Genomic DNA, 14,242 nt, shown 5'->3' with positions numbered 1-14,242 from the left:
TCCATTGTACTCCTTTGCTTACTTCCGTGACATACTGACATCACTATGCATCACTTGTGCTGCTATTTGCTCCAACACATTGTACTTGATGGGCTAAGGGGCGGGACATCTAAAAAGGGGTTGACCAATCACAACAGAGCTGGCCAGTTGACCAATCAGAGCAGACTGGGCTCTCCCGTCACATGTAACACCACGTGCAGAATCCAGATTCATATTGCATGCCCTTCACAGTAAAACAATCAGCAACCTTTAACATACTGGCTGCAACGACTGTTTTCATTATTGATTAACCTGCATTTTATCTCCTAGATTAATGATTTACTGTAATACATGAATAAATGTCCAGTACCAATAAACAACTTAAGATATTCAGAGAGTTATGCTGTAAAAACATAGATAAGCGGGACGTCTCCAAATTAAGAGGATGAAACAGCATTTTCTGCCATGGTTGCGTGAAAGATCTCTCTAAAGAAGCTCAAATTAGTAAAGGGATTCTTCTTCTATAGATCACTAATTGTTAAAGGTCTATTTAACAGTACTAGCAGAGTCTCTCAAGCCCCATCACATTACAGCAGGTCCCACCTCGGCTGCTGTCGGATGCCAGAGGGAGGACAGATGGCCTCAATCTGGTGGTGGAGGCTGGGCAAACCTCCTCGAGACAGAGGACCATTTACAGCATTTCTAGGTCTATAAACAGTGACTCAGACCCCATCGTGTTTAGATAGAAAACCTGTGTGAATGAACAGGGATATGTGCTGCAGTTCTGCTCATGGAAAATGATGTATTTATAGAGTGAACAAGCTGCACAAATGTCAACAAACCTTGCAGCCTCACCAGGCATTTAATACCAACACACACACACACACACACTGGGAACCTTTAAGATGTGGAAACAGAGAAGACACTCAGTTAAGTCAGGTGGAAATCCCATTAGAAGTAACAGAAAAATAATGGAGACTCCTGGGAAATAAGGGGGTGTGTTGGCACAGCTAGAAGCAGCCAACCCTGCAATCAGGAGGTCAGCCAAAAACAACATGACTCGAATTCCCTGAAACACATGTAAACCATCGGCGTTAGCAATCTACTAGTAACGTAGGCTAGCTATTTGTTAGCAATATCCCTTTCCTGTAGTGTGTTATACAGGTTTTAATGCATGTTAATGGTCTGCAAAGGCTAAACTCACAAAGTTCCCTGCAGAGGGAGTTTCTCTCCCACATTGACATCCCTATCTAACACTAACTCTTCTATTGGCTAGCTATGCAACATAGGCTAACGGGCGGTACATCGCTAACTGGTTGACCAATCACAACAGAGCTGGCCAGCTAACCAATCACAGCAGACTGGGCTCTGGTTTCAGACAGAGGGTGAAAAGAGGTGCTGCAGCAGAAACATAAAGAGCTTTTTGAACATGTCACAGCAGAGGCACAAAATCAAATATTAAAGGGCTCCTCTAACACACCTAAAGACCAGGTCATCACAAACCTGACCCAACAGCATTCCCGGGTTCTCAGAGGAAGTACGTAAAACATGCACAAGAAGAAACTCTTAAGAATTTGTTCAAGTTTCAGATCAGTGCATGCATGACTTTGGGTCATTTAAGAGCCAGTACGCTAAGGGGGAATCTTCACAGCTTTTTTTTGTTGACAACTAGTGCAGTATTTACGTTACGCTGCAGAGCGGGAGCAACAACTGCTTTACTCTTCTCTATTCAAAGTTTTCTGGTATTAAATATGTCATATGTCCAAACTGCACCACTTGGCTCCCAAGAAATACACCCACCAGAAGTGAAAGGTTCTTGAGTATGTAAAATTCGTCGTGCAAGCTATTTTCAGAGCATTTTATGTGGTGGGGAATAAATGTGCCATTTCCATAAGAAGTGAGGGCATGTTCCCAGTGTCCCCAGTATAAATGACACCTTTGATATAAGACAAAAACAGTTGCAGCTCCTCTGTTTGCCAGCGGATCCCTGAGACCCGCTGTTTATTGCAAATAAAACGGGAACATTACGAACATTTGCAATTAGTGGGTCATTATCATGTAACGGGCCGTGCGGGGTTATTATAAGCGCGGGACTGAGATCTCAATTGGTTAATGTAATGTGTGGGGATTGGATTTTGAGGAGTGCCATAAAGCTAAATGACCTGCATCGTACAGTCGGAGCTCCAGTGGGTGGAGGCTGTGGGAGATGAGAGTCCGAGAGTGAGAAGGTCAGTGTGTGGGCAGAATCAAATGCATCCCGTTTGAAAAGAGGAGTGTTTAAAGCTACCAATCTGGGCTGGAAAGGTGGTTTGGGTCAATTCCACTTCACTTAACCCCCCTCCCTTTGGCTTCACATCAAGTTGTTACACATGAGCAAAACCGAACACCGCAAGTCATTTTCAGCTCGTTTCAAATCCACAGGAGGGAGAATGAAGGAAAAACACACACGGCTGGAAAGACGTTTTGCAGGAATGCTATTTGCTTAAACCTGCAAATATTTCAACCAAAATCAGTTCAATTATCTGCTACAAACTCGCACATTTTTGCCGTTACGCATCCATCAATCATGCCACCGCTCCCCCGCTGCGAGTTGATTTAATCTCTGGCAGTTTTTTTCATGTGCGAGGTGAGTGTGTGGGCCCTGTCGGTGTGTCAAATTAACGCTTCATCAGAGCCCGGCCCCGGGAGCATATAGGATGCTCCAAAAGTGACAAGTGCTGCATTGAACCCACGCTACACCAGGAGGACAACACACACACACACACACACACACACACACACACACACACACACACACACACACACACACACACACACACACACACACACACACACACACACACACACACACACACACACACACACACACACACACACACACACACACACACGATCTGTTATTGGATGCAGCTGGATCATTATGCAGAGGTGGGAGAAGTACTTAAGTAAAGGCAGAGCTAAAGGTATTACATAATGTAGTAAAAGTACACGATTTACCTCTGAAGTGGAATCGAAGTAAAGAAGCAACACATTTAAATACTAAGTACTAGTCCTTCAAAACTGTACTTAAGTACAGTATTTGAGAAAAAATATACTTAGTAACTTTACACCACTTAATGTAAGAAACCCGATGAGAGCATTTTGTCAGACTTTCCAGCAGAACTAGTTTCCAACACACACACACACACACACACACACACACACACACACACACACACACACACACACACACACACAGTTTGAACCTAGATTACAGTGCTCTGACTTTCCCTTTGACTGACCACAAAACCATACGCAAACATGGAAGATTTGCATCCGCACATTTTTTTGGCACGATGTTATTTCAAGGCTTCCATTACTGATAGGATGAGCAGACATCGCTGTGCGTGGCAGTGAAAGGAAAAAAAGGGAAGCTCAGTCGGGAATAACATTTACAGATGATCCATTGACAGAAGAGCGCACGCGCGTGCACACGCACACACACCTAAGTGATGTAAACAAACACAGAGGGTTTGCTTTAAGGAGCTGAATCATGGCACACCTTGTCTTTAAAACCATCTGTAGTGCGTTCACAATGTTCCTTTTATATGTAATGTAATATGCTGTTCCTTGCACTCTTTATGTAACACCCTATGTTTATATTTGTTTTATTATTATACTCTTATCTACTCTTTTCCATTATGAGCAACGCCTTGTTTTACCATGCTGCTGTGGCGAAAACATTTCCCAAGCTAGGATCAACAAAGTCAAATCTTATCTTAATGGCCAAACACATCAACCCCAATCCAGATTCTGCAGCCAACACACTTGTTTAAGCACACACTCGATCCCTTTCACTCACTCAGATTCCCCTAGTGCACTTAAAGCAACAGCAAGGACACAAACGCAGGTAAAAAGCAGCAGCCAAATGTTCCGTGAGAGTGGCTTTTACTCCAAAAACAGGAGGCTGGACCAAAGCCATTTTTACCTCTCACAAACACTCCAGGAAATGTTCCCACTAACAGGGTAAGAGGGGGTCGCAACTTTGCCACCCCCACTCTCCGCAGTACACACACATATAGACTGCATCTGCTCCCACAGCAATGATGGTGTAATGGTCCACATGCAATTCAAGGCCATTGCACCCTGACCCGCATACTGCTGCAACAACACCCACACCACACGAGTTTTTAAAACACACTCAGCGGTGGGTTGCCAGGTAAATATTCCCCTAATGCAAAAAGGCTGAGGATCCAGATCCAATACTTTAGCATCAGAAACTTGCCACAGCTTTATAAACAGCCACACCTCCTTATGAAATCTACATCTGGTTACATTTCCACAGGAGCAATGACCACACGAGCCCTCCCTTCCCCCCATTGTTAAGCCTCTATGACCAACACCATCACCTAATTTTAATGTATAGTAAATTATTTATTTTAACGGACCCAAGCAAGTGGAAGAACAAACCACTGTGCACTTTTATTATGACAGACACTTTAAGGTGCCTTTTCTCTATTTTCTGTGTATGAATCGTATGTTGTACAGTGTTGTCTTATTTGCAAGTGCCGAAAAACACATTTCCATTATTTGTTAATGTGATGGTCAATAAAGTATTCTGAATCAGAGAAGAGCTGTGCAGGGACGTTTTATGCCCAGCGTTATTTCAAGTTCACATTTACAGGCAAGAGGGTCTCTTTTTTGGTTAGGTCCCCAGGTAATATTACTCTTATGGATTCAGAAACAATACTTGGACATCAGAAACTTGCCACGGCTTTATAAACAGCCACACCTCCTTATGAAATCTACATCTGGTTACATTTCCAGTAGATGACCGCACAAGCTGGGCATTTTTGCGAAGCGTTATTTCAGTTAGATCATCTGATGGATGTGTTTTTCGAGGCGTTTACGGAGCAGTCAAACATCGTATACTCACTGTGGTGTGGATGTACGTTAATGGCCGATGGCATGAATTTTCCCGAGTGGAGAGGCGGTGGGTGGCCGGGAGAGGGAGGGATCCTCCCGGCTGCAGCTGCTGCTCCGAGTCGGTGAGACTCCATGGCCAGACCCGCCAACAACGGAGGCGGTACGTGGACGGATCGGGGGGGTCCAAAATCTCTGCCATCCATTATCCACAGTGGGGAAAGTTGTGAAAGAAATAGTCCGTTCGGATAGGCCCCGTATTCCCAAAAAAACCCTATAATAATGTCTTTAGTTTTCCAGGCGATTCTGGCTCCTTTTCAGCCATTCTGCTCTCCTAAAAAAAACAAATACAAGAAAACATTTCCTTCATTTATATTGTTAAATAAACTGTTTTAGGTTTTCTCCTGTTCCCAGCCTACAGGCGGTCCATATGTGCAATGACGCAGTTTGGAAAACCACTTAAAAAACTAAACGTAGAGAAAGCTGATCGACAGAAAACGCGTACGAGTTGCTCCTGATGCCTCTGAACTGCAGATCTTAATGCATATTTAACTTAAATCTACAATATTATGATCTAATGTTGGAGTAGCAGCAGCACCCCACCCTCTCTGCGCTGCACAACGAGCCGACCCGGAGCTCCTCTTCCCGGGGAAACACAGCCAGGAGACGCCGGAGCCCAGCTGCTCTGCTCGGGCCATGAAAACAAGCCGAAACGGATACGGTCAAATTTTGAACAACCTATTCTGCCTTTTTCCGATTACCCAGCTGTTTCCGAAGCCGTAAATCAGCAATGCAAGCTATGGGTCGAGTCGCCCTGTAAACCAATACACCATAAATACTGAAAGGGCGCATCAAATATAAATTTCAAACGGGTTAAAAATAAATAAGGTTGCAAAAAGCCTGCATCATTAATCAGCGGTGTTTTGTTGCCCAGAGAGGAGAATGTAGTCCGGGCTTTTTTGGACATGGGAGCTGCTCATGGAAAGAAATCAAACCCAAAACACTTCGGTTCAAAGAAGCTACCTTCTGGATCTTAAATATGTAGGATTACAAACTGCCATTCAGATATAAATGTGTGTTTGATATCATAACGAGACTGCTTTTTTCAGTTAAAAATCTCAATCGACCCAAGGCGTTTTAAAACTGTTAACAGTCGATTTTATAAATTTAACAAAACAGGTAAGACTTAATATTCGCAAACATCGATATTTGTGTATTTAAAAAACGCAACACTAGAATAAAAGTTACTTTAGGAAGAACAACAACAAGCTACTGGGACATTTTCCTAAGACAATTTGGTGCCTTTTCCGTACATAAACCCTCTTAAATACACACTAAAACGTTTTAAAATTCGGGAATTTAAGTTTAAAACAACAACTTAGCCTTAAAGGTTTCAAGCAAACAGCGGAGACTCGTGATATGCAGGCGGGCGGGATCTGAAGAATAGGCTGGTTCAGAAACAATAAAGCTTTATTTCTCTTTGAGTGAATAATAGCTTCACCAGACACAAATATTGCCTGTAAAAGCGCCTCTGAAACACACTGGGGAGGTTAAATTCAATTGTAACCCTTCCTCCGCGGTGACCCATGCGGCTCGGCGGCAGAGGAGCACGGCTGCATTTCAGCCACGTTTCAAACTTTTTCACGGTTCCTTTAACTAACACACACACAACTTTTTCGGCGGAAATGCCAACAAAAGTAGCATTTTAACACCAACAACAGCTCCTAAAAAATCCAAAATGTCGTTAGCACCCCTCCGCGCCCTTTTCACTTACATTTACAGCTCAAAATGTGTTTAATACCCTCAAAACTCGGTTGGTCTATGAGAAAAAAGGGAACCCAAACAGGAAAAAAAACATGCCGCGCGCTTACTTGAATGTGGAGCTAAAAAATGCTTTCTTAAAATCCGTCCAGGTTGCTGGGAGAACTGGAGTAGTCCATTACAGGCTCGTCCGAAGGTAAACTGTGCTATAACTGGGGAGGGGGGGGAGCCCCTGACGCGTCCGTAAACTCTTCAGCAATGAAACACAGCATTGTTTTTACAAACCCCGCCCCTCTCCTGGCTACCAACCAACCAAGGACCAGCACAGAACGTTTCACACAGCTGCGTTCTGTTTGGCTGCGAGAAGTGTCAATCAAAGTCCTCCGTGTTAAAAAAACAACCTGGCCGCTCGCCAGCACTATAAAACCAATTATGGAGCAAGGAGGTTGAGCTGTTTCAAGGTCCCCTCTCCCTTCAAGACTGAGTGATCAAAACAAGCGGTGGGTTTCTTTTTTTTGCAGGGGGGGGTGGGGGGCAGTTTCAAGGCGACCCCCCCTCACCGATTTCCACGCTAATTATAATAGACGCTCGAAGATTTAGAAGTCTGGGGGTGTTGTTACCGTTAATATATTACACTGGTTTTAACGTTGTGTGGGCCTCAGTGTACCCTTTCTTACTGGATAATAGCTAGTAAATAAACTTTCCATTAAACCCTCCAAAAGGCAGACGAGGGGCCTGTATGCAAACATCAAACACTTGAGATAGCAATCTCACGATTTCTAAAGGCTCCTTCAATTAATGCTAATTGAATTATTCAATTTCATTTGCGAGGCCACAATTTGGGCGTTGTTTTCCCCATAGGCCAACCCAACACTACCCATAATGTGGCAGTCATTATGCATATAAACCTATATACTTACGGGAAGAAAAGAAAAGTGAAAAACCAATAACATAGATTAGCACTATTGGACATGTTCATGCACATCCATCATAGCCAGGAATACTGAGAAAAAGTCCATGCAATAACAGTAATCTTTATAAATTGAGAATATGGCCTGTGTTTTAATTATTTATTTGAGTTAAATTGTGAGTTATAACCTAGTCTTCTGGCATGTATCACAGGTCTGTTAGCATGTCACCAAGGAAAGTACTAAGATGTATTTGTCGTCACCTTAATGGCAGTTTTATTTGTTATTCTCACCCAGTAATAAAGCCAGGCTCTCGGTATGCAAATGCACATGAACAGCCTGTAGTTCAAGCAGCGCTGCATGTCTCCTTGTGTTGAGTTTTAGCGGGGACGCACACAGATTTGCATTAGAAGAGGAGGAAAGCTGCCATTATGCTAAAATTCAGAAAGGAGTAGTTTGACCTTTGGGACTCTAAAAACATGCCCTCCTCTTACACGGTGCTGTCATACTTCTTTTTTTATTTTATCATCCAGAAATTTCCTTTGAGGTAAACCAATCCGAGCTACATTTGTAAAAAAAATGTTGATAAAAAAAAGCGGAGGTTTCAAGCTCCCCTGCCGTACAGTCCCGCCTCCTCACAGTGAGCCGGTTTCAAGGAACCCCCATTTGGTAGGTGGAGAGGAAGCGCGATACGACAGACCGCAGAACCAGAGAGGGAGCGGAGAGAGAGTAGAAGAGACGCCGAGAAACAGCAGCTTTAGACGGCTTGAGCGGAGAGAAGAGACCGATGTTTGGTTCTCGGTGTTCCGGTTGCTTTAGGTGGTTACTCTTCCGTGTTTTCGGTAGGAAAAACAAACGTACCACCAAGAAGAGGCAGCACAATTTTTAAAGATTATTTGTACTGTTATGTATTATTCTTATCTTAATGTGTTTTGGCTATTTTATGTGAATTAAAATGGATAGAGAGATTTAAAGGGGGAAAGAAGGGAATATGTGTTCCAAGCGGGACTCGAACCGGGGTCCAGTGCAGCAGCGACCTGTCGCCCATAACGATACCCAAGGGAGGGGAGGGAGTCACCAGCGGAGATCAGAGCTCATGTCCCGGCCTGGGCTCCGAAGGGACCAAGCCAGCCTTTGTTCTTCAAAATCTGTCCGACTGGGAATTCAGACAAAGCCTTGAGATTATTAGGGCCCTATTGTTGCTGTCTTTTCACCCCAAGTGCAGGAGGCAGCCTTCATCTCCTCGCGTATGTTTTTCTTGTGGTGTTCGAGGGGGGGCTATCTCCACTTCGAGGTGGCTGCTGCTCTTGCATCGTGATGGTATTCAATACATTTTTATTAAACAGCTTAGTCATGAATCTACGGAAGAGGATTAGGGCCATATGAGGGGAAAAAATGGGACCAAAAGTAAAAATTCAAATGTAGTTTTGACTTTATCTAAGAATTCTGAGACTTTTTTTTAAAAAGCAATTTATGTTGCCTTAATTTAGGTATATCCAAGTAACCGGATAACGTCATTAGGATACCAAAAAGGTAATCCTAGTACCATACAGTTTCATAAAAAGAGGTAATCCGAATTTTTAAAAAACAAAGTGGATTACTAGAAGGAAACGCCAATATATTAATTAAGACATGCAGAATTAACACAACGTTTATAATGTGATACATGAGTTATGTTATTGGTTACATGTGTTACAGGTATTGAGTAATTGTACGGCACTAGTTACCCTCCCAACACAATGGGTCCTTCCTAAATTATTATAGCCTGGCATGGTGGTGAGTTTAATACATCCATCAGCAAAATAATCCAATAAAAACGACTTATAAAACACCATTACTGCGCTCTCCACCTACAGAAGAACAATTGGTGGTTTACGTCCAATTCTTCCACATGAATGTGATTGTTTCTCTGCTTATCCCAGTGATGCGTTACTGCAGGAGCAGATGGTAGATTAAGTCTTTTTATAGCCTAAACACCAACTGGGTTTCTTTGGTGGAGTGCCAAATTAAAGCTCCAAGCTTGTGCTTTATGTGGGTGGGAAAAGAAACACATGATTTATACCCTGAAACACTGCTGAGTCAATACAAACCACAGTCAATTTTTCATTCGACGACTAACACTGTTTTTATTCTGCCGACCAGAGATTACAGAGCGGGACATTTGTTATCCCTGACTCATGTTTTGAGTTTTTCTTTCTTTCACCCGTGTCGTTTCACCTCTTATCAGCCCACGTCAAACCTATCCAAATATCATCATTGGGTTAATTCTGTCTATCAGTTGAAGGATCAGGTAAATGATTTCAGACTTTCTGAGACATGTGGCTGCATTAACCCACAGGGGACGGAGCTTACAGCATTGATTTATTCGGGGGGGGTGGGGGTGGGGGTTGTCCTCTCTGGAAAAGAAATACATTAATAAATAAACAGAAAGATGCCCCCTGCATAAGCACACACCGTTCAAAACAAAAAAACAACATCTTACCTTGGCTGCTAATAAAGCCTGAATGTATAACCATGTTAATCATATTTTATACAATATTCCTCAAATGAACAGCAGGAATAAATTCATTTACTGACCCCTCACACAGCGCTGCGTCTTGTCTCGTTCACCACAGAAGAAGAAAACTGTACTGTTATTAAAGCTGCAGCAACATAACACCACTGTTTGCATGTCACAGTTTATTATTTACTACAATAAAGAGTGTTTTATTTCACTTTACAGTATCTGACAGAATAGCTTCTCTGCATATGACAATAAAACCTTTGAATCTTGATTGTGACCCAAAGCTAATTGCAGAGTCATGTTTTCTGATCGCGTGAAACAACCAGAGACAAACACACAATATGCAATAAACATGAGTCTTATAGATGACTGACATCACCACACACTCACCAACCCCCCACTTGAAGCACACACACATTCATACATTCAGCTCTCATGGGGTACCTGCCAATCATCACACGGTGGCTTGCAGGGTTTTATGGTGGATCACCGGAGGGGGGGGGGGGGGGTGTTTGCTGGAAGACGACAACATGCACACCGCTCTCAAGACTGAATGTGTTAAAGGGGTCAGATTACCAATGCACAAAGACAATCTTAAAAGATAAGATAAGATGTACCTTTATTGATCCCCATGTGGAAATGTGAGTGTTTATGCAGCAACAGCGAAGAGGAAAAACAGTACAGGTTCACACAGGGTTATGAAACACAAATTTCAAACAAACATTTTTAATTCTAAATTCTAAAAAAGTGTATACAGATAAGTAACGAAAGAATTGTTAAAAAATATACACAAGTATGTGTCCAGAAAGAGAGTGCAGGTCAAAGTTATTGTGCAAAAGTGCAAGAGTGCAGGCTTGATGTGCAGTCCGGGTTATTGTCAGTGGGTCACATGGTTAACCCCTTGTTGTGCAGCCTGATGGCTACAGGCACAAAGGAGTTTCCCAGGCGCTTAGCTGTGCCGAGGTGGGATGAGTCTGTGGCTGAACGTACTCCTCATCTGCACTAGCTCTGCGTGGAGGGGGTGGGAGGGGTTATCCAGGATACTGTCCAGTTTCCTCCTCGTCCTCCCCTCAACCACCTCCTCCAGATTGTCCAGTTTAACTCCAACCACAGAGCTAGCCTTCCTCACGAGCTTGTTCAGCCTGTCAGCATCCCTTTTGTTGGTGTTTCCCCCCTAGCACACCGCGGCAAAGAAGAGCACACTGGCCCCCACAGACTGATAGAACGTCTGCAGCAGCCTCGTGCACACGTTGAAGGACCTGAGCCTCCTCAGGAAGCTTGCTCTGTCCCTTCCTGAAGAGAGCATCAGTGTTGTCACTCCAGTCCAGTTTATTGTTCAAGTGCACTCCCAGGAACTTGTAGCTGTTCACCACCTCCACATCCTCCCCCCTGATGGTGATGGGGGTTAGAGACCTCTTCGTGCTCCGCCTGAAGTCCACCACCAGCTCCTTAGTGTGGCTGATGTTGAGCTGGAGGTGGTTGTTGTCGAACCAGCCTACGAAGTTCTCCATCAGGGCCCTGTACTCTCCCTCGTTGTCATCTGTGATGCAGCTGGCGATGGACGAGTCATCGGAGAACTTCTGTAGGTGGCATGAGCAGGAGTTGAAGTGAGAGTCAGAGGTGTAGAGGGTGAACAGGAATGGTGACAGCACAGTTCCTTGGGGGGCTCCAGTTTTGCTCACCAGCGCATCAGAAACGCTGCCCTGCAATCTGAAATACTGAGGTCTGCTGGTGAGGTAGTCAGTAATCCAGACCACCAAGCTGTGATCCACCTGCATCAGTGACAGCTTCTCAGTGAGCAGGTGTGGCTGGATGGTGTTGAAGGCGCTGGAGAAGTCGAAGAACAGGATTCTTAGTGAGCTGTGCGGCTTCTCCAGGTGTGAGCTGGCTCTGCGCTGCATGTAGAGAGGGCATCCTCTACACCGATGTTGGCCTGGTACGCAAACTGTAGACCGTCCAGGGAGTCACACACAAGGGGTTTGAGATGCTGCAGGATCAGTCTCTCAAAGATCTTCATGACATGAGAAGTCAGAGCTACAGGCCTGTAGCCTCCTGGAGTGCTGGGGCGTGTTTTCTTGGGCACCAGGACAATGCAGGAAGTCTTCCAGATCTCAGGCACCTTCATCAGCTTCAAAGAGAGACTGAAGAGGTGCTGAAAAGCTCCTGCTAACTGTCCGGTGCACAACTTGAGCACCCGGGGGTTGGTGTTATCTGGCCCCCTGGCCTTTCTCACGTTGATTTCCGAGAGTAAACTGTCACATGATTATTATTTGTCACCGTAAATAGATTTAATTTCATGGTTTGGTCGTTGATTCGTTTTTGGTTGCACTGGTAGCTACAATAAAATGAGCTGTTTTAGGGGAGTAGGCAATTATTCATACAGTAGGCCAATGAAGTGGTGCAGTGGTGACTTTTTTATGAACCCGAAGTCAGCATCACAATGGCTCCCTTGATAAAAAGTCAATGGGATTTTACCATTGGTTTTTTGAATATTCCAGAAAACAAGATCAAACACACATTTTTCGTTTCTTTCAGCAGGATATTTACCTCACTTTCATTACATTTGAAACATAAATACAATTGGCAGAAGTAAAAGCTAACGTTAGGCTATAAAGGAACTGCATCATGGTCACATGACTTCATGTCACCACCGCTAAGCTAAAGGCGGCTAATGTTTAGCTAGTCATCTTATTTATACACTTGTTAGCAACTGCCATTTTATATGACACATAAAAGCTTCAGATATTCACCAGGGGAGTATTTACTGACTTATTGTATATCTTATCAAACAGAAACACTTATTTCCGGCATCCAATCATAAACACGTTCAAAAAACCATGGACTTCAAGACGAGGGAACCTAGAAGGCCCCACTGCTAACTCATATCCAGGTTTCAGGAATCATCTCTGAACCACTCTCACATGATAATGTTTTGATGTTGAATCTGTTGATTCTTAAACACACCGTATTGATTTCCAATTTATAATTTACATGCAAATGATTAAATACTGTAGTCATTTGCAAAGACATGTCTCTTGTCACTGTAAGTACCCTCTAAAGGTAGTGTTGTATGTTGCAGGGTAATAAGTTGAATCAAAACACAAATACCATTGTTCTTATTGCATAAAGAACTCTTTTAATTTCTCAGATTTGATGGTGGTGTTTTCTTCATATATTGACAGCTGTCCTTTAATTAAATTGATAAACTCACCTTGCTAACACTTCTGCTAAATATTGCGGTATAATGAATTCTCACCATTGATCCTTGATATGTATCGTAGTGCCAGACTCTTTTTAATACACCGCCCTAGTTTGGATTATTGGATGTCGCAGTGTCTATATGTATATGATCATGTACTGTATGTACCTCCCACAAATTAGAGCTATAGCCGTTCAGCAGCACTGAACCCAGCACAAGTTCTCTTACATATGAGCGATGATTCAAACATCTTCTTTATTTGAGTAAATTGACGTTTTCTCACCCTGCCAAACAACTCCAGGGCCAAAAAGCTACAGTTTGAATTCTATTTCAATCCCATCAAAATAAACACCCTTATTTCTGGAAAATGGAACCCAAAAAAATGACATGCATGGAAGTCAATGCAAAGTGCTTCCCATCTGCCACCGCTTCTAACCAAGCTTGGGGGGATGGATGGTGGATGGCCTGGGTAGGGGAGGCTCGAAAGGAGGGGGGGAGGGAGGTTTTCAACTGTGCATTTTCGGTGCAGTTTGAGCAAAGACATCTTGGGGGTTTTCTCAAGAAACACCACCCAACCTTCACCACAGCTGAAGGAAACACTGATGCATCAGAGCAAACTCCTGCTGAGTAAAATACAGCGGTGATGTGTCAGAGACCAGAAACCTCAAGAAGAAAATAGAAATAGAAGATGTCTTTCTCGCTCTCTCTTATTTTTATTTTTCAATCAAGTTTTCGGTTTCTACAAAACATGCATTCCTAATCATGGTTCTGGGAACATTTACCATCTTGTTCAGGAAGAGTGGACTGACTAAAAAGTCAGAAAATACTGCCTTAGAAATAACGTCTTCAAAATGTTTCCTAAGTAAAAGTAAATAAGTATTTTAAATATATTATTCTACAATATAACTAAGTATTATGTGTAAGTATAATATAATGTGCAATAAAACAATCAAATAAAGATATTTATACAAACATAACAAGTTCAATTAA

General features: G+C 43.1%; 1 protein-coding gene across 1 annotated transcript in view; it reads right to left on the bottom strand.

The window, feature by feature from the left end:
• The window catches only part of tnrc18 (trinucleotide repeat containing 18), a 55,493-nt gene extending 48,602 nt beyond the window's left edge, over window positions 1-6,891 (bottom strand). Inside the window, 2 exon segments of the mRNA XM_063903197.1 lie at window positions 4,895-5,215; window positions 6,753-6,891. Coding sequence (XP_063759267.1) covers window positions 4,895-5,087 — 193 coding nt within the window. The 5' untranslated portion in view covers window positions 5,088-5,215; window positions 6,753-6,891.
• Between the last annotated feature and the right edge of the window lie 7,351 nt (window positions 6,892-14,242).

The sequence above is a fragment of the Eleginops maclovinus genome, chromosome 16 (assembly GCF_036324505.1).
Source record: "Eleginops maclovinus isolate JMC-PN-2008 ecotype Puerto Natales chromosome 16, JC_Emac_rtc_rv5, whole genome shotgun sequence".
NCBI classification, from domain to species: Eukaryota; Metazoa; Chordata; class Actinopteri; order Perciformes; family Eleginopidae; genus Eleginops; species Eleginops maclovinus.
The sequence above is the reverse complement of the archived record's forward strand: the minus strand, read 5'-3'. Positions and strand labels throughout refer to the sequence as shown.